An 18,396-nucleotide genomic window follows, 5' to 3' on the forward strand; every position below is an offset into this window, starting at 1 on the left:
CGGGCAGGGACACGGCGGTCTTGTACAAGGATTATGATCTGGCTCCAGAATGGAGCTGCCCTCTGGATTCCGGCCTTGAACAACATTCCCAGAGCAGACCTGCAGGGCCTGCGAATGCTTTCGCTTGTTAACCTGCTCCGGAAGTGCATGATGTTCTTCCGCCACTCGAGCACCCGGTGCTTTTGAATACAGGAACACACTAGGCGCTATAGCACAGAGCACTGCGGGACTTCCTGCCGAGAGTGGAGGGCTGTGACCACAAAGCTGGAGAGGGCCAACGTTCAGAAGAAGCCACCTGCCCTCACTGCAGGAACAGAGGGAGGTGCACATGTGGAAAGTGTGACGCTGAAGCGCATAGTAATCACACTCAAAAGTAAAAGCGCTATGCTCGAGAGTTATGGAGCCCATACTTTCTTTAGCTAGATTTTCTTCATGTGATGGGAGTCCAGACACATATGGTGTGTGCGAAAGATCAGTTTCACTTAACGGAGATAAAAGAAATAGTGACTCATGCCGCTGTAGTGAGCACACACTCCAACCCGAACAGGAGGGGCACATGCCGTATTTTCGGTGTGAGTGTGGGCTCCCAAGCCACCCTCATGCATGTTCCAGGCAGGCATAGATATCCCGACTCTTCCACTACTGGTCATATAAACGTATTTCTCATCCAGTGGGTGCAGGGCTTCAGCGCAGGCACACCAATCAGGGATGACACACAGCATCACACACACACACTTCCAGGCTCCTGCGGTCCTACGTCACTCGGACAGTGAGGTGTGCTTGTGATGGGCCTGCGCCTCGCTTCAGGACGGTGGCGCTTCAGCCCTCACCAGCGACAACAGATGAATGTGAGAAGTTGGCCTGGCATATGCTGTCCACTAGTTATAGGGGACACCTTGCACCAGCCCAATTCGACTCTTAAGGAGATAGGTTAAAAGACAACCTTTAAAGAAAGCTATCCAAGTGGTAGCTGTGGAGAGCAGCCTTCAGGCTAAGTCTTGAAGGAGTGTTAAGCATATTGTTTTACCATGGATAACCTCTTGAATGACCAAATGAAAGAGTAGTCCACACAGGTATATATTCAAAATATATGTATTTATTCTTAGAACAAATCCCACTAGTCTCTTGTGATGCCGGAGGTAAAGATACAATTCAATAAAGCATTTATAATAACAATAAATAGCACTGGAATCACAGGGCCCCGGGGGGAACCAAACCATATATTAAAAAAGTGGTATAAGAACCACGACAGTTCTGCAGACAGTGCCTAGGGCACTTAGGATCGCTGGCCCCTTACGAAACCACCCAAGGTAGTGAGGAAGGAGACCCACGGGATCCCTATTAAACCCTACGGGAAATGTCGCGGTTGAAAATTGCAAGAATCTGGACACTTCTAGCAGGAGGTCAAGTTCAGGAGTTAAAGTTAAGCTCTTGGAGGGCCCACACCCACGATACGAGGTTCCACTGTTACCTGCCCCAGGGAAGCCGGGTGCATAGGTCGTTTTCCGTGTTGGGTTGATGTCTCGTTTTCAATGGAAAAAGGTGAAGAACTGCTGCTGGCGTGAAGCGTCGTCGATGTCGTGCAGATTGAAGATGTAGATCTTGAAGGGAAGGACCTGAAAGCAGAGGGGACAGAGTCTGGGTCACTAGCCAGTGACCAGGGGCCTTAGGAGAAAGAGCCCTTCAATGTCGGGTGTTTTCTAGTTGAAGACGGGTAGCTTGGATCAGCAGCCACGGGGTCCAGGAAGCTTCAAGGAAGGCCAGTTGCTGGAGGGTGACTGTCCCACGAAGGATGAAGGCCGCTGCGGTGTTAGTGTCCGGATTAGATCAACTAAGCCTTGGCAACCGCAACCCACGCAAGGATCAAGAAACAGCTTCGGTGTAGACCCACGAGATATGAGCGAGGTCTCCAGCGAGGAGACTGTAGAGCAGGCCTGGAGCAACCAGGGGAGCTCTTGGAAGTGAAGATTGACCTCCGCTAGGGCTTACCAGTTGAGAGACAAGGGACCGCAGGAGGCAGCAATTTGGAGTGCGTGAAGATGTGCCCACGGGTCGCCGGAGCGGGCTGGGGTGTTGTCCTTTGGCACAGGTGATGCTGAGAGGTTGGCTCAATGATGGGCCAAAGCACAACTTCCCCATTTCTCGGGTTCGTGTGCTGTGCAAGAGGTGGCCAGTGTCCTGGGGTATTGAGTATCTCGGCACCCATGGGGACCACGGTGCTCAGATTTGCTGTGCACACTCACTGGCATCTGGGATGCTTGGGAACCCACCTCAGGGTAGGCAGAAGTCTTCGTTGTCCGTAGGAGCAGCAGAGTTCCAACTGGGTCACTTGCAGTGTTTCAGGTGCCTGCCAAGCAGGGGGGTAACTCCTTTACCCCAAGGGAGATTTTTTCATTCAACTGAGCGGCAGCTCGTCGAAGTTTCAAGTCTTTGAAGCAAAGTTCTCGTCCAAGATTAATCTGAGGCTCTGGGGACCCTGCACCCACCTTTATCCAGGGATTAGGGGAGTGTCTGAATCAGAACCCACCAATGGGAGTTCAGGCGGGAAAGGGTGGCTACACCCTCTACCCTTTGTGTGTTTCCTGCCGGGGCAGGGGACAGGATGCCCCTGAACCGGTCTGAGCCGGTGTATGCAGAAGTAGGCACTGGAGAAGCCTACGTGCAAGTTTGAAAGACATCCTAAGGTGCACCCACCCAGTTCCAATCCACATAGTCTGTCTGGGGAGGTGGGGACACCTCCCTGCAACAAGATCCCTACTGTCCAGCTGCCGTGGCTGGAGTCCTGCCCAGCACCAGGCAGCCAGAATCGTGTGGGTGGCGGTTACATCCATTTTGTACTACTAAATTGGTGTCTAAAATCTGCCGCTTTTACCATATCACCCCTCTAGCAGGGGGGAATCATGCCCTCACTCCCATGGCTGGATTGGGGGTATGATTCCACGATGTTTGACACCAAACATGACATTCGTCTGTGCAGCCACTCTCAAGTTACCACGCTATCGCGATTACTTATAATGCGGTTAAGAGTATATGGTATGGCTGCACTACAAACAACCTCACCATAGTTTTAACGAAGGTTGCAGAAGGGCCCTACTCAGGTAGGGGTCCCCCTCACACATATCTCAGCACCCTCCCTTGTAGGATTAGCAAGGCCTGCCTTAGGGGTGACCTATGAGGATATATGTGTTGTATTTAAGTGGGATACAGGATACCTATATTCCTGTACTACAGTAGTGGTCTGGTGGTGTCAGTTTGTATGGCTGTCCCAGGGGTGGCACAATAAGTGCTGCAGCCCCTGGTAGGCCTCTGAGGGACCCATGCCCTGGGTACCTAAGGTACCATCTACAAGGGGCTCACAGGGTGTCCTCAGTATCCAATTGGTATGTACCTATAGTACTCACATCAGTTTAGAGAGGAAGCAGATAGGCTGGGGTCCTGGATAGCAGGGCAACAGCCTTGCTAGAGTAAAAAAACAGTCAAAACATCAGCAAAAAGTTGGGGGCAACTATGCAGTCGATGCCACTCTCCTACAATGAACAACCCAACCCTGACAGGAGCTGTCCACAACAAGTAATCAGACGGTAGTGGGAACGTATGAGCCAGTGTGAGGGGGCAGCCGTCCTAAGTCTAAGTTACCCAAGTGCCATATCTTACTTACTTGGAAAAAACAAGGTACCTGGTTATCAATTTTACATCACTATTTATTCAGGCGAGAAAAACAAAGACCAATAGATTCTTATGCTTTCAGTTTGTAATTCACATTTCTATTCACAAAAGAAATGTGAATTACACACTGAAAGCATAAGAACCTATTAGTCTTTGTTTTTCCCGCCTAAATAAATAGCGATGTAAAATTGATAACCTGGTACCTTGTTTTTTCCTATTGTTTTATACGTCCATACCGGGTTAGTCTAGGCGAAAAACCCCCAACGTTTACATATCTTACTAACTAGCATGGCCAGTGGCGAGCTGCATCTCGGGGACCACTTAATGCTCTTTAGAAGTCCTTGGGTCTGGGCTTCCATGGCTGCCCTTCATCTTCTGGGGCTGTGAATAAGGTGCAGTGAACACAGGTAACTTGGGAGAATCTACCCAAAGGGTGTTCAACACGAGCCTAATGATAGCCCAACCAAGAACTCGAGGCTTCCGTCCCACCTCCAAAAGAGAGTTCTAGAGATTGCGATAAATATTTGTATTTAGGGATACAGTAGCCTGACAGCTGTGTGGATACCCAACAGTAGCCTGACAGCTGTGTGGATACCCAACAGTAGCCTGACAGCTGTGTGGATACCCAACAGTAGCCTGACAGCTGTGTGGATACCCAACAGCTGTGTTCTGAATAGTCTAACTTCTTCAGAAATGTTTTCTGAATCTTCATGAAAAGGGCATTGCAGTAGTCTAGGTTTGATACAATGAGAGCGGACACAGCTGTTTTTTGAAGTTCTCCTGGAATAAAAGGGAGAACTTTCCTAGACAGTTTCATCACGAAAAAAAAGGCAGACGCGATATGATTAATCTGACCCTCGAACAACCATTTGGTGTCAAAACTCAACCCCCGGATTTGTAACCGTTTTTAACAGTGTCGGGAGGGTGCCAAGTTCGTGGGACCACCTTCTTGAGGACCAAAAGGAAGATTTCCCACCTAATATCATGACTTCCGTTTTAGAGGAAATTACTTCTAAGCAGTTTTCGCTCATCCAACTCCCTATGTGCAGGATACAGTTATAAAATCTGACGACAGTAGCCTCTGTGTTGATAGCCATAGATACCACAATATGGGTGTCATCTGTATAGGACTTAAGCAGAAAGGCATGCAATTTAATTAAAGTCACCAGTGGAGTTACATAAAGATTAAACAAGGTAGGCCTCAAAACCGAGCCCTGTGGGACTCCGCAAGGCAGAAAAAAGAGGGTGACCTAAGACCACCCGAAGCAACCACCAGCTCTCATCCCAAGAGAAAGCATTTTAGGAGGGAGAGCGTGAATTCCTGGCGCGCTAAGAGCATAAACCTAAAAGGGCCCCGAGGAACCCCAAAGAAACATGTCTAGGCTTCATAGTTGGTCTCCATGTCTGCCCTCTGAGTCTGGTTGGGGTGGGGATTAAGTTCTCCCTCTTCAGTTAAGTTTAAGTCTTCACTGCCTTTCTCATGGCAGAGAGCTGCTGTCGCCAAGCCAGAATGGTGGACAAGCCTGGAAGAACATCTGGCACACATCAGTAAGTCTTGATCCAGGCCAGATCTGGACCGAGGCAGGTTGAAGGAATGTTACATCTGGAAAAGGCAGATTCAAAATGACATTTGGTTCTCTCACATTTACAACGGAGGGCAGAGTCATCGAGCTGGCTTCCAAGAGAGGTCTCATGACAATGTGGACAGTGTTCAGTCCAACCCCGCTGTGTCCTAGGTTGGCTCACGAGGGTTGAGGCCAGACAAGGTGCACTGGTTACCCGCCTACGGTAAATGTATGTACAGTGGATGTACACTGGATTCATCTGCATGGTCGGTGGCCATCCTGTGACTCAGGCATGGTTGTGATCCTCATGAAACCGCAGGTGCTTCTCTGTGCAGAGGGTCTGCGGAGACGGCCTTTATCGGCTCCGCTGGGCACGGGGTTCTAATGCTGACGCTTTATTCAAAGTTGCACCAGTCTGGGCAAACCAGGGTCTGCTGTGACTCAAACTGCAGACAGCTGCAGTGTGATATAAATATACATCAAACAACTGTGCGGTGTGATGTCCCTCTCACATATCTCCAAAGCCCTGCTCTGATCACATTCTCGGTTCTGTAAACTGGTCCCAGTTGGACCCCCCGATCTGTGCACCGCACCCGGTGGTTGAAGTGCTCTTGCTGCAATAAAACGCTCCCTGTAAAGATTCAGGTACGACTCAAACATATACAAATAAAAAGAAACAATATAAATTCCCATTGCTTTCACGCGCCCGCATCACATTTTATATATACAGCAATGCCACATCCTCTGCCCATGCAGCCGCTGCTGGCGAGCACATCCACCGAAGTGTTGGGGCCTCCACCTGTGATGTAGGGAGTCGCTGTGGTCAGGTGGTAGATCCAACCCCCCCCCCCCCCCCTTGGACTCATCTGGGCCCTCAGGGTAAGAGCCCTGGTTTCAGGACCTCTTCACTTCATCTTCCTCCTCCTCACTTCCAACAGGTGGCCAACTGAAAGTGCTTAGAAACAATGATAGCGCTTCTACAAACAGTAATGAGACATAAGAGGCAGAATTCTCCTTCTACATGTCCAGCTCGAGTGGACCATGTGCTGCTCACACATCCATGGGCTGCCGGGGCTCACACAGGAGGGCGAACAGAGGGGAGTCTCTGCTCACTGGGGAAGCATCTGATTGGCACATCCACCTTTCTTAGAGCGTCCCATCAGATTATGGAGAGAAGACGAGTAAGAGAGGGAGAGGGAGAGAGAGGGGGAGAGAGAGAGAGAGAGAGAGAGAGAGAAAGAGAGAGAGAGAAAGAGAGAGAGAGAAAGAGAGAGAGAGAAAGAGAGAGAGAAAGAGAGAGAGAGAAAGAGAGAGAGAAAGAGAGAGAGAGAAAGAGAGAGAGAAAGAGAGAGAGAAAGAGAGAGAGAAAGAGAGAGAGAAAGAGAAAGAGAGAGAGAAAGAGAAAGAGAGAGAGAAAGAGAGAGAGAGAGAGAGAGAGAGAGAGAGAGAGAGAGAGAGAGAGAGAGAGAGAGAGAGAAGACGGAGAGAGATAGAGAGAGGATGGACAGAGAGGGAGAGAGAGAAAGACAGAGAAGATGGATAGAGAGAGATAGAGAGAGCAAGCGAGAAAGAGAGAGCAAGAGAGAGCGAGAGAGAGACAAAGAGAGAGAAAGAGACAAAGAGAAAGAGAAAAAAGAGACATCAGTAAACTTCCCAACGCTGTAGTACGGCTATTCCATATGTCCAATGGTTGCGTTAATCTGTTCTGGAGCTGCATTCACTTTTCATCTTGGGGAATGAACCCTTACGCAGGATGGAGGAGCCAAAAACTGCATAGACTGTGAGGTGGGCTTCCACCTTCACAGAAGCCCCAACCCTCGGCTCCCTTTAGAAGCCATTCTCAGTGTGTACGTAAACCACATTTATACATTTTCTTCTGCTAGGAACATGTGATGTTCATCTGCAGGACTTGGATGCATTGGTACAGGAGTTCAGGCTCCCTTCGATGGGCTGGGACTGCACCACATGCTCTTTAGATCCCATCAAAGTGGCTGCAAGCGGTCGGGGACCCAAAGGCACGCACATGCTCCGCATGGGCCTCGACCAGCAGAACCGGCGTGGATACATCTGTCCTATTTAACACTGTGGCCTCTGGTTCCTTGTCAAACCGGCTTAAGGAAACCTCTGACAAGTTGGAGAAGCCGGAGATGAAGGAACGGACTACCCCGTCCACCCCAATGCCAACGTCCAGAAGAGGTCCACTTGTCGCCTCTGCCAGGGGTTTCTCAAAGTAGATGTGCTTTATGATACTTTGAGCAACAGCAATGGGGACAGAGCTGCCTCCGGTTGCTCCCACTCCTAGAACATCATCCTCGTCGTTCTGTTTGACCACCACGGGACACGCCCAGAAGAGGGCGTCCGAGCTCGCGCTGAAGGCAAAGTCACTAAGCAGGATCCCAGTGGACGAAGAAATAAACCTGGAACCAAAGGTGCTGTTGAGTGAAACGGAGATCAGAAGGACGTTGCCATGACTATCCGCCGTAGCGATATGGGCGCCGACATCAGCAAAGCTCAAACTCGCGACGTCCTTGGCTGTTGCTGGCTGCCCTGAAGAGTCGGAAGTCCTACCACGCAGAATGTCTCCAAGGCCAAGGGCATAACCATTCTTTGAAGAGTTCAGCATGTGCAGATAAGTGTCAACTGTGCTTTGCTCACCATCAACGCTCGTCACGGTGAGCTTCCTTCTGTTCATTTGCTTTAAAATATCACCGATGATATTTCCAGATGCCGGGGGTGGAGCTGCAAAGAGGTGAAACCCATCCAACTCGAAGGACAAGGCATTTTCAAACTCCACGGTGGACGCCTTCATGGCTTCTGTGAACAACAGTCTTTCAGAAGGAGAAAGGCCTGTCGAAGGAAGGTCTTCAGACAGATGCTGCAGAACAGACTCAGGCAGCGCTCCTCCATTCATCATGAGTGTTGATGACTGAAGAATTTCAGCAAGCTTTGGGTTAGCCAAAACAGCGCCTTCTTCCTTCAAGCTGCCATTCGAGTAGCAGAACCACTCGCGGAGGCTGGAGGACTTCACCTGGTCTTCATTCTTCCTTAGAGCTCTCGCAAGAACGCTATCAATCCGGAAGCCTTCTTCTGCCATCTGGATGGGCAGGTCGAGGAGTTTGGCCCAGTCCAGGGCGCCGTACTGCTGGTGAACTACCCACAGGCCCTGCAAGACCATGGGGATTCCGAAGCGCCTGGACAATGACTGCGTAGGCATGGCATTCAGCGCCCTCGCGTGACCAGATGTGGCGTTGTAGTAAATGGCTGAAAGGACTCCACCTGCAAACAAAGGAGTAAACAATTATCACAGAGCTGTTCAAAGGGATATCACCCTGATCCACCTCTTTCCACAACAACTTCTCATCCCATTTTAAGACAAAACAGACAGTATTTGACAGGATATTCTGTGTACAACTCACAAATCGGGATGCTGAAAGGAGGACATTTGCTGAAACATGAGTACTCTTATTTGGAGCAAATTTCTAGCTTTCCTAGGATTAACAATGAATCATAGGTACATTCCTGAAAATCAGAGATTCACAGGACTATTCAAATGTTCACAATTTACACATGCACAATTACCACCAGGTGGACAGGCTTGCACTCAATCTGCCACAACGGTGTCACACTTCGTTGTCTGAAGAAGGACCTCGTGTTCCAGATACATTCATTTTAAGCAAAGCCTGTATCCCTTTTGTACTGAACAGTTCTCAGCACCGAAGACCTGCAGCTGTCCAAGCCCTCCAGACACCTTATTCATTCTTAAACAACTGGCCGACAAGGGTTGCACACGTTCTCCAATTAAACCTTTAATCTTTCATTGTGGAGTCTGTTCCAAGGTTCTTAGGAGGGCGATGGTCACCTACTGACCAGAAGTCCACGCTGGAGTTCTGCGGCTCTTCCTGCTGTAAATCAGTATACATCTCTGCTCTCCGAGCAGCCATTTGCCAACTACACTGAACTTGAAACACGTCTTGCTGCCTCCAGGCAAGCTGTGTCCTTCTTTCAACAATGGATTCATTTTACTATTAATTATTGATAATCCAATAGTGCTGGAAGATTGCAGAGGGGCTGGTGCATTGTTCCTCTGAAGTGATTAACCTGTCAATCAAATTGTGTGCAGACTACTCACCATTTTCACATCTTCTGATGTGACCAATGTACGAATAGGTTGCGTCGCAAAATCGCGAATCTAAGGGCGTCGCAGAACAACCATAAACACAGGGATACTCACCTGCGCGGAACAGCAGACCATCATCACTGTGTTTGCATTCCAAAATATCAGGAGAGCAGACAGTGGCTTCCTGGACCACAGCCTGCTGCCCCTGAAGCCAGTGGACACATTTTTCAAAGAAGAAGCCGTCCAGCAGGGACAGTTTCCTGTGTGTGGTCCTGTTCCCACCTCATTTGAGGACTCGGTTATCCTTCAGTGGTTTGCCACCGATACACCTCCCTGCAACTCGCAATAGGAAAGGTGGCCTTCTTCTTCAGGTCCTCTCCTTATTGCAATTTGGAATGAGTCGCAAAACCTCTTTTTGGATTCAGACAGGCTGTTCCAAATCGCTACGGGGGTTTCGTAAATACTAAAATGCGAGTTTGTGGTTTGATACCATGCATTTTGCAAATTATGGGTCTGCGCCTGCAAAACACTTTAGCACATCTGGCCTCTAGACAGCCATCTGGACAGACAGCCATCTGGATAACGCTGGGAGTCTTAATACTACAGAACTTCCGTTCTGTCCTGTCTCCTCCTCACCTTTGATAAATCTAGCCCTGATATACAACTCATGTTTTCAGAGGGCATGAAGACCCTTGTTGCCTGGTTGAGGACCAACTTCCTCCAACCGAATGCAGAGAAATCGGAGACCATGTTGTTTGGAGGAGCAGCCATAAGCTAGACTCCCAGGTGGTGGCTGGAGGAGCTGGGCACGGCCCCTTCTCCTAAAGAAGTGGTCAAGAATTTAGGAATCCGGCTCGACCAGAATCTCACGCTTGATGCTCACACCACTACTACTGCTGGTACCTGCTTCCACACACTCAGTTTACTCAGAAGAGTATTCCCTCTGTTACCTTCTTCTACAAAAAAAACACTGACGCAAGCCCTAGTATTAAGCCGTCTCTACTACTTTAATGCACTGTTGGCCTCGGCTAACGAGGTTCCCTCAAACAAGTTACAAGTTGTCCAGAATACGGTGCCCGGTGCCCAACTAGTAGCAAACACCCCTCCCACAACCGCCTCTATTCCACTTCTTAACAAACTCCACTGGCTCCCTGTGAGAAAGTGGGTGAAATTCAAGATCGGCTGCATTGTTTTAAAGTCCTTAATGGGCTGGGGCCTTCCTACCTGTCTGGCAAACTTACCAAGTACACTCCCCCATGGCCCCTCCGATCAGGATCCAAGCTACTCCTTTGCACTCCAAGAATTAAAAAGGCTCGCAAGGGTGGCAAACCATTCACTCATCTTGCCCCGACTTTCTGGAACAAACTCACCCTCCAGCTTCGCGACTGCCAGAGCCTTCCTCAATTCAGGAAGCCTTTAAAAACCCTTCTTTTCGGAGTCCCTATGGTTTGGCTATAGCATACTGTCGTAAGCACGGAGATACTCCTTACGGGGTGATTCAGGCACTATAGAAATTAATAAATATCAAATAATAACTAGTTTACTGTAGACATTGCTTAGATCTACTATTTTATTAACAGTTTCTTGTCTGAACTGATTTGGGCATTTAACTTTCTTTTCAATGTCTAAGCTAATTCCACTACATATCAAATCAGACACATACAAAATACAGACTGCATCGATATTAAGTTTGAAATTTCAGAAGTGCCTTTCCACAACAAAAGACCAGGACGAGCGGAGGTGGACACGAAAGTTAATCTTAACTAGATCTCACCTACTGCCGTTTGGAGCTCAAGCGGCACGGATATCCACCATTTCTGGTCCCTTCATGGGGATATCCCTCATACTGAGAACCACAGCAAAAAACTCCTGGGTCCAAGAGAACAGAGAAGCGATGCTGGGAAGGGTGAACTTTGCTCCATCTCAGCTAGGTCACCTTTCAACCATCACTTCTTTTCTCTTCTAAACCCAAGAGTTTCTTATTGTGGTTCATAGCAGTAAATTCGGGGAGTCAACTCCAACTGGTCTTTAAACCTCCTCTGGCCCTCCTTTTGTGATCCAATATCCCCCCCACCAACTACCATCAAGTGTAACAAAACTTGGATTCTGAGTCGACGCCAAAACAGAACTTGTTCACTCAGTGAGTGCTGTTGTGAGCTCGGGGTTTTTGTCACACTGGAGAGTGTCCAATGTTACCACTGAATACTACACTGCATCTTCTCGCATGGGGTCTCCAAACCTCCTGTCACGACAATTACGGCGCGCGAGGACACTTCTGACCGAACTCACCAGGAACCAGCGAGCGTGAGAGGTTCACAGAGGCTCTGTCCATGCTACACCGATGACCTGTTCGCAAAATATTCTACTACTGCCTTTAAGCAGTCTTTTCATTCTGAACGCCTAGGTGAGGATGTACAGTATTTTTAGGCCGCGAGGAGAGTCATGCGTCGCTGCCTGATGACTTAAGGCGTATTGTTGATAAAGTTCAGTTGCACCTGAACCTTTACGAAACAACTCTGCTCTCCTTGTCGGTTCATACTCTAGTTGAATTTATTAAATCTACACTAGTTACAACTGAATTTGCAGCTTTGGCAACTCGTCAATGGGATATTTACCCTGAAATGAGAGACATTTTACCACCCCTCCTTCTCACCACCATCTCCTGCCTCCCTGAGTTAACCCTCAAGCTCGACCCCTTACAAGTTGGCAGAACCAATCTATGCATTAATAAATATAAATTTGCACAGAATAAATTAAAACTAACTTTGTTATATTTTAACAACATTGTTACATACATTTTTAAATGCAAAAAAAATATTTTAGTACTTTAGAGATAAATAAAAATATATACTATTTTCTTTGTTTTGAACTTTAAATTACATTTAGGATTTAAAAAAAAACTATTTTAACCCCTTCGGTGCGTCGGACATCCTGGAGCCGTCTGACGCACCAGTGATAATGTGCAGACGGCTCCTGGCCAACAACGCACATGACACTGGAAATCCCTCTGTTGCGGGCACCAGAGGGATTTCTTTTTCACCCCAACAGCCTCGGCAGCTGGAGAAGGGCTTCCCCAGATCCCAAGGCTGACTCTTTGGTTCCTGGGTAACGATGATCAGCACGCACGTCACGCTGCTGTCATTGCACAGAAACCGAAAATGAAATGAGCCTTGAGGCTCATTTCCGTTTAACTTTCTACGTGCTCAGGGGGCTATCTCAGCCCCCTGAGCACGTAGAAAGTCAGGAGAGGTATCATTGGAATGGTACTGCTCCCCAGTGGATCCCATGGGTAAATGGGTAAATTCTGTCTTTCTAACCCCCCCCCCCCCGGGGGGCAGAAAGCAGGGATTCTTTTTTATTTGATTTAGGGGTGGGGGCTGCCCAGGGTGGGGGGTGACCAATATGGGCATGCCAATGCTCCCGACCCCCAGCAAAATTCCAGTCTTTCTGCACCCCCCCCCCCCCTCTCCCAGGGTGGGCAGAAAGCCCACCAGAAGCCAGGGATTTCTTCATTAATTTGATGTAGAGGTGGGGGCTGCCCACCCCCTAAAAAACTTCCAGTCTTTCTGCCCCCCCCCCCGGAGACAGATGGCTGGTGGTGTAGCTTACATGGATCCCCGGGCGTTTTCTTACACAGAATCACCCGCAAACCTCAAATTTACTAACAAAATCATATTTTACTCACATTCCTGCGTGGGTAAGTTTGTAGGATCACTGTGCTGGCACAAATTTCCTACTACCCAGTTTTCCCCTTGGTCTCCCCCCAAAAAGATACCTCACTTGTATGAGTGCCCAAATTAACGTATAACCCCTTCAGTGCCCATGACGAGCTGGACTCGTCATGGGCCGCGGTTGCGCTGTGCCCATGACGAGTCCAGCTCGTCATAGACCCCGCCCGCTAATGAAAGCGCCGGCACTGGGCGGGGAAAGGGGCGGGCACTGAAGGGATTAAACAAACTGTCCTTTTGGACCCACCTCAATCTCTACACGTTTTGGCCCTTCCATGTCATAGGCACTTGGCCCAGCCACACAAGTAAGGTATAATTTTTATCGGGATACGGGGGGGAACACGGAGAGGTAGGAAATGTGTGCCGGGCGGTGATCCCACAACTTTCCCACACAGATATTAGAGGAAATGTTTACTTTTTAGTTAAAGTTGATGTTTGGAGCAGATTCCTGGAAGGAAAATGTGGGGGGGGGGAAGGAATCAACGCAAGCCACACCTCCCTGGACTCACACGTGTGTCTAGGTTTCAGATGTGTCTATGTTTTTTAGGTTCCCCTAGATGTCTGCAAACCCGGGACCAAAAACACAGGTGTCTACCTATCTATCACAAAACAACCTGGTTTTTCAAGGGGTGTCACCGGGGTTTTTGTTCCCAGGCTCAGTGGTATCTAAGGAAACCTACCAAACCCACACATTTCTGAAACCTAGATATCCAGGGGAGTCCAGTGAGGTGTGGCTTGTGTGGATCTCCCAACATTTTCCTACCCAGCATCCCCTGCAAACCTTAAATTTAGATAAAACAAAATAATATTTTCCTCCCTTTCCTGTGTGGGAAAGTTGTGGGATCATCAGGCCGCCACAAATTTCCTAACACCCAGCATTCCCCCAGGTCTCCCAATAAAAATGGTACCTCACTTGTGCGGGTAGGCATAGTGGCCGCAACAGGAAATGGCCTAAATCGTACTGTCGAGACTTCAAAATTAACTTTTCGTAAAACGACCTGATTTTGCAAGGGGGTCACCTGGGTATTTGGCCCTGGGCTTGTCTGCCATCTTGGGAAACCTACCAAACCCACACATTTCTGAAAACTAGACACCCGTGGGGAGTCCAGGGAGGTATGGGTTTCGTGGATGCACCAAAGTTTCCTACCCAGAATCCCCTGCAAATCTCAAAGTTGTGGGATCACAGGGCTGACACAAATTTCCTACCACCCAGCATTCCCCCAGGTCTCCCGATAAACTTGGTACCTCACTCGCGTGGGTGGGCCAAGTACCCGTGACAGTCAAGGGCCCAAAATGTATTGTGGAGACATCAAAGTTACCTATCACAAAACGACCTGGTTTTGCAAAGTGGGAGGGGGCGGGGGCACCTGGGTTTTTGGCCCCAGGCTCGGCGGCCATCTAGAAAAACCTACCAAACCCACACATTTCTGAAAACTAGACACTCTGGGAAGTCCAGGGAGGTATGGCTTGCGTGGATCACCCAATGCTTTCCTACCTAGAATCCCCTGCCAACCTCAATTTTAGTTGGAAAAAAAAAAAGAATTCTCAAATTTCTGTGTGGGAAAGTTGTGGGATACTGGGCTGACCCCAATTTCCTACCGCCCAGCATTCCCCCAGGTCTCCCGATAAAAATGGTACCTCACTTGTGTGCATGGGCCAAGTACCTGCCCAAAAGGTATTGTGGAGACATCAAAATTACCTATCACAAAACTGCCTCGTTTTGCAAGGGGAGGCACCTGGTTTATGGCCCCGGGCTCAGGGGCCATCTAGGGAAACCTACCAAACCTACAGTCTGTGACTGAAAACTAGACACCTTGGGGAGTCCAGGGAGGTATGGCTTTCGTGGATCACCCAATGTTTTCCTACCCAGAATCCCCTGGAAACCTCAAATTTAGCTGAAAATAATCACTTTTCCCACACATTTGTGTGTCGGATCACTGTGCCAGCACACATGCCCTACCACCCAGCGTTCCTCTCGGTCTCCTGAGTAAAATTATACCTCACTTGTGTGGGTGGGCAAAGGGTCTGTGACTGGGAACGGCCAAAAACATAGGGATTAAGGGAATAGCACAGTGAATTCTAAGCGCTACATTTTTTTGAAAATATGTTTTTAGCTGATTCTGCATTGGACAGCCATACAAGTGAGGTATCATTTTCCTCTGGAGACCAAGGGGAGCGCTGGGTGGTACGACATTTGTGGTTAGGTACTAGGCCTACCCACACAAGCGAGAAACCATTTTTATCAGGAGACTTAGGGGAACCGTGAATTGTAGAGCAACTGTTAATACCCATTGACTTTTAATGCATTTCTGCCTTCCAAATGTAAGAAAATGTGTAAAAAAGAAGTCCCTTTGAAAAATGTCCTATAATTCACATGCTCGTATGGGCACTGAAAATTTCCGAGGTGCGCAAATAACCACTGTTACTAAACTCTACATTTTGTTCCCATTGCGGAAATACATAGTGTGAGAAGTTGGCCTGGTATATGATGTTCACTAGTTAAAGTGACCACCTTGTACCATGCCAAGCAACCCTTATGGTGTGGTTGTAAGTCAACCTTTTCGGACTAGCTGCCCTAGTGGTAGCGTAGGCTAAGCAGTCTTTGAGGCTAAACTCGTGATGCGTGTTAAGCAGGCTGTTTTACCAAATGTAACCCCCTTTTATACCAATGAAAGGACACCACACAGATATATATTCAAAATATATATGTATTTATTTCTCAAAGTAACCCCTAGTCTCTTTATGAGCACAGGAGCACAAATCGTCAAACAAGATTTATAACAGAATACACAGAAGTTGCACTTTATATGGATAGGCCCTGGTGGCCGCTCAAACCATATACTAAAATAGTGGTATAAGTACCACGAACAGAAAAGGGAAAAGGCCTAGGGCCTCTAGAATCGCTGGGCCTACAAAGAGCTAACTTCAGTTAGTGACCAGGAGGTCCACGGGTTGCGTGTGCAGAGCAAATAGTCACACGCGAGCTCCCATAGGTTTCAATGGGTGCGTAAAAAGTACAAAGTTACTGCAAAGAGGATCTTCCGGATGGGCTAGGAACTCAAGATTTGGAACACAGGCACTAGAGATGTAATACTACACTTGGGCACAGGAGTGCCAGCTTTACCTCACCCACAGGAAGCGGGTGCATAGGCCTCGAAGTGCGTCGGGTTTCTTCTATCTGTTCCGTGGAGCCTGAAGACAAAGATGCTGCAGGCGACCGGTCCGGAGGAGATGCAGTGGATCCAAAGGTGGATCGGAGATGTTGAAGACCTGTAAGCAGAGGGGACAGTGTTCACAGTCACTAGCCAGTGACCAGCGTGGCACCAGGTGGGTACCAGGCGATGTCGGGTGCAAACAGGAAGAAAGGTGTAGCTTGTCTCTGCAGCCACGTGGTCCCTGAAGGTCGACGACGTCCAGGAGTCGAGTCACGAGCTGTCCCATGCAGGCTCTCGCTGTCGGCGGTGTCGGCGACTTGATTGAAGCAAACAAGCCTTGGCAAAAGCAATTGTTGTAGGAAAGGAAATAAGCTGATGGTTCTAACCAGCAAGGTCAGAGGGACTGCTCCTTTGGAGGGGAGCAAGGGCCAGTCTGGAGCAACCAGACCAGCGGTGTATTTCGTAAAGTTCGTCGCCAAGATGGCCACTAGCCAGCGGGCCAGCAACCGGTTAGGCGTGTTGAGTGGCAAAATGCAGAAGGGCCCCACGCAGATCGTGGAGATGCTGGAGGGCTCACCTTTGGTGCAGATGCTGCTCGAGGGTTGGGCTTCTCAGATCCCAAAGCACAACTTGGAGGGAGCCTCGGTTGTTGCAATTGTCAGCTTGTCGTAGTCGTTCCAAGATGGCTGGCTCCACGTGTCTCGGTGCCTCCACGGGTCTCTTCTTTTCAGGGACTGTGGATCGGGCGGTGAGAGGTCTGGAGGTCCAGGTCTTGTCAGTCTCTGGGCTCGGGCTCCGGCGGGAGGCGGCGGCAAAGCAGACGTTGATTCGCTGGATGGTGCTTGCGTTAGCAAGGTGGTCACTCCCTGACCACAGGGGAGATTGGCTTCAGTCCTCTGTGCGGCAGAGCGTCGAAGTTCCCGTCTTCTTCTTAGTTTCAAGTTGATTCCAGGATGTCTGAAGTCTTAGGACACAGCTCCTACCTTTAAGCGGATTCTAGGGGCCGGACTACCTGCTAGGTCCCTCCCTAAGGGTGGGACCAGGAAGGGGGGTGGTTACACCCTCAATCCTTTGTCCAGCTCGCCCCAGGCCCGGGACTGGTGTGCCCCAGGACCGGTTTGAACTGGCATATGCCCCGAGGCTCCTTGTGAGCCACATGCAAGTCTGGTTTCTTTCAAGCCCTACCTGACCAATACACAAAATCCTGTCTGGGGTGGTACACGCACCTCCCCTGGCAGGAAACCCTTTGTCCACACCTCCCAAGCTGGAAGGACTCCCAGCAGCAGGAGGGCAGACTTGTGTCTGTGGTGGCAGCATCCATTTTGTGGAGCTGAGGCTATGTCTGATTTTACCCGGGTTTCAGGTACTGTACATGTCGTGTCCCTCTAGAAGGGTGGAATGCTAACCCCGTCGCCAGAATTGGCGAGGGGTTAGTATTCCAATTCGTATGACACCTTACTCGACATGTTTTGATAAAGCCAAACCAAAGTTAGCATTTAACCGCGAGGTTCATAATGCACTTAAGAGTATATGGTATGACGATATCTGGAAACAGTAGAAGGAAGTTGTTGGACCCGGCCTCATAGAATGGCCCTCCGTGCACCCGCACCACCGAAACCTGGTACCTGCAGCCCAAACACCCGGCCTAGCCGGTCCTTCCTATCAGAACACCCGCACCCGGCCCGGACATCCTCGTCCATGGCCTCTCTCCTTTCGGCCACCCCGGGCCCGCATGCCCACCTCATGCGTCAAGATGGCCGCCCGGCCCCAGCGCGACCCTGACCTAGAGGCGCCACTCCGGCTGGAGGACATCACACTTCCAGGGGATGAGAGAGGGAGGAGCAGTTTCTATCGCACCTCTGAACTCCCCTGGGACGATGGGTTTCGATCGGCCCTCCGGCCTCCCTGTGGGCTGGCTCCGTGCCTGCTGGGTGTCTGGGACTCCTCCCGCCCCGGCCCTGAACGAGATCAAAAGACAATAGCAGGAAACCCCGACAAGCGACCCCCAGGTGACAAGACCCCTGCCTACACCGACTCCGGACATCAAAGAGGGTTCGACCTATAACAAGGGGTGCTCTGGGTCGGTCCGGCAGATTCGACGCTGGAACAACGAAAGCCTGCTGAGTGACTCGCGGCTCCTGGAAGATCGTAACACCTTCGAACTT

The 18,396-nt window shown here is 49.5% G+C and overlaps 1 protein-coding gene across 1 annotated transcript in view; it reads right to left on the bottom strand.

The window, feature by feature from the left end:
* Positions 1-6,073: 6,073 nt before the first annotated feature.
* Positions 6,074-18,396, bottom strand: part of GGT6 (gamma-glutamyltransferase 6) — a 105,396-nt gene continuing 93,073 nt past the window's right edge. Inside the window, exon 4 of the mRNA XM_085627819.1 lies at positions 6,074-8,507. Coding sequence (XP_085483945.1) covers positions 7,204-8,507 — 1,304 coding nt within the window. The 3' untranslated portion in view covers positions 6,074-7,203. The remainder of the gene's footprint in view (positions 8,508-18,396) is intronic.

Source organism: Triturus cristatus, chromosome 2_1 (assembly GCF_964204655.1).
Source record: "Triturus cristatus chromosome 2_1, aTriCri1.1, whole genome shotgun sequence".
Lineage (NCBI taxonomy): Eukaryota > Metazoa > Chordata > Amphibia > Caudata > Salamandridae > Triturus > Triturus cristatus.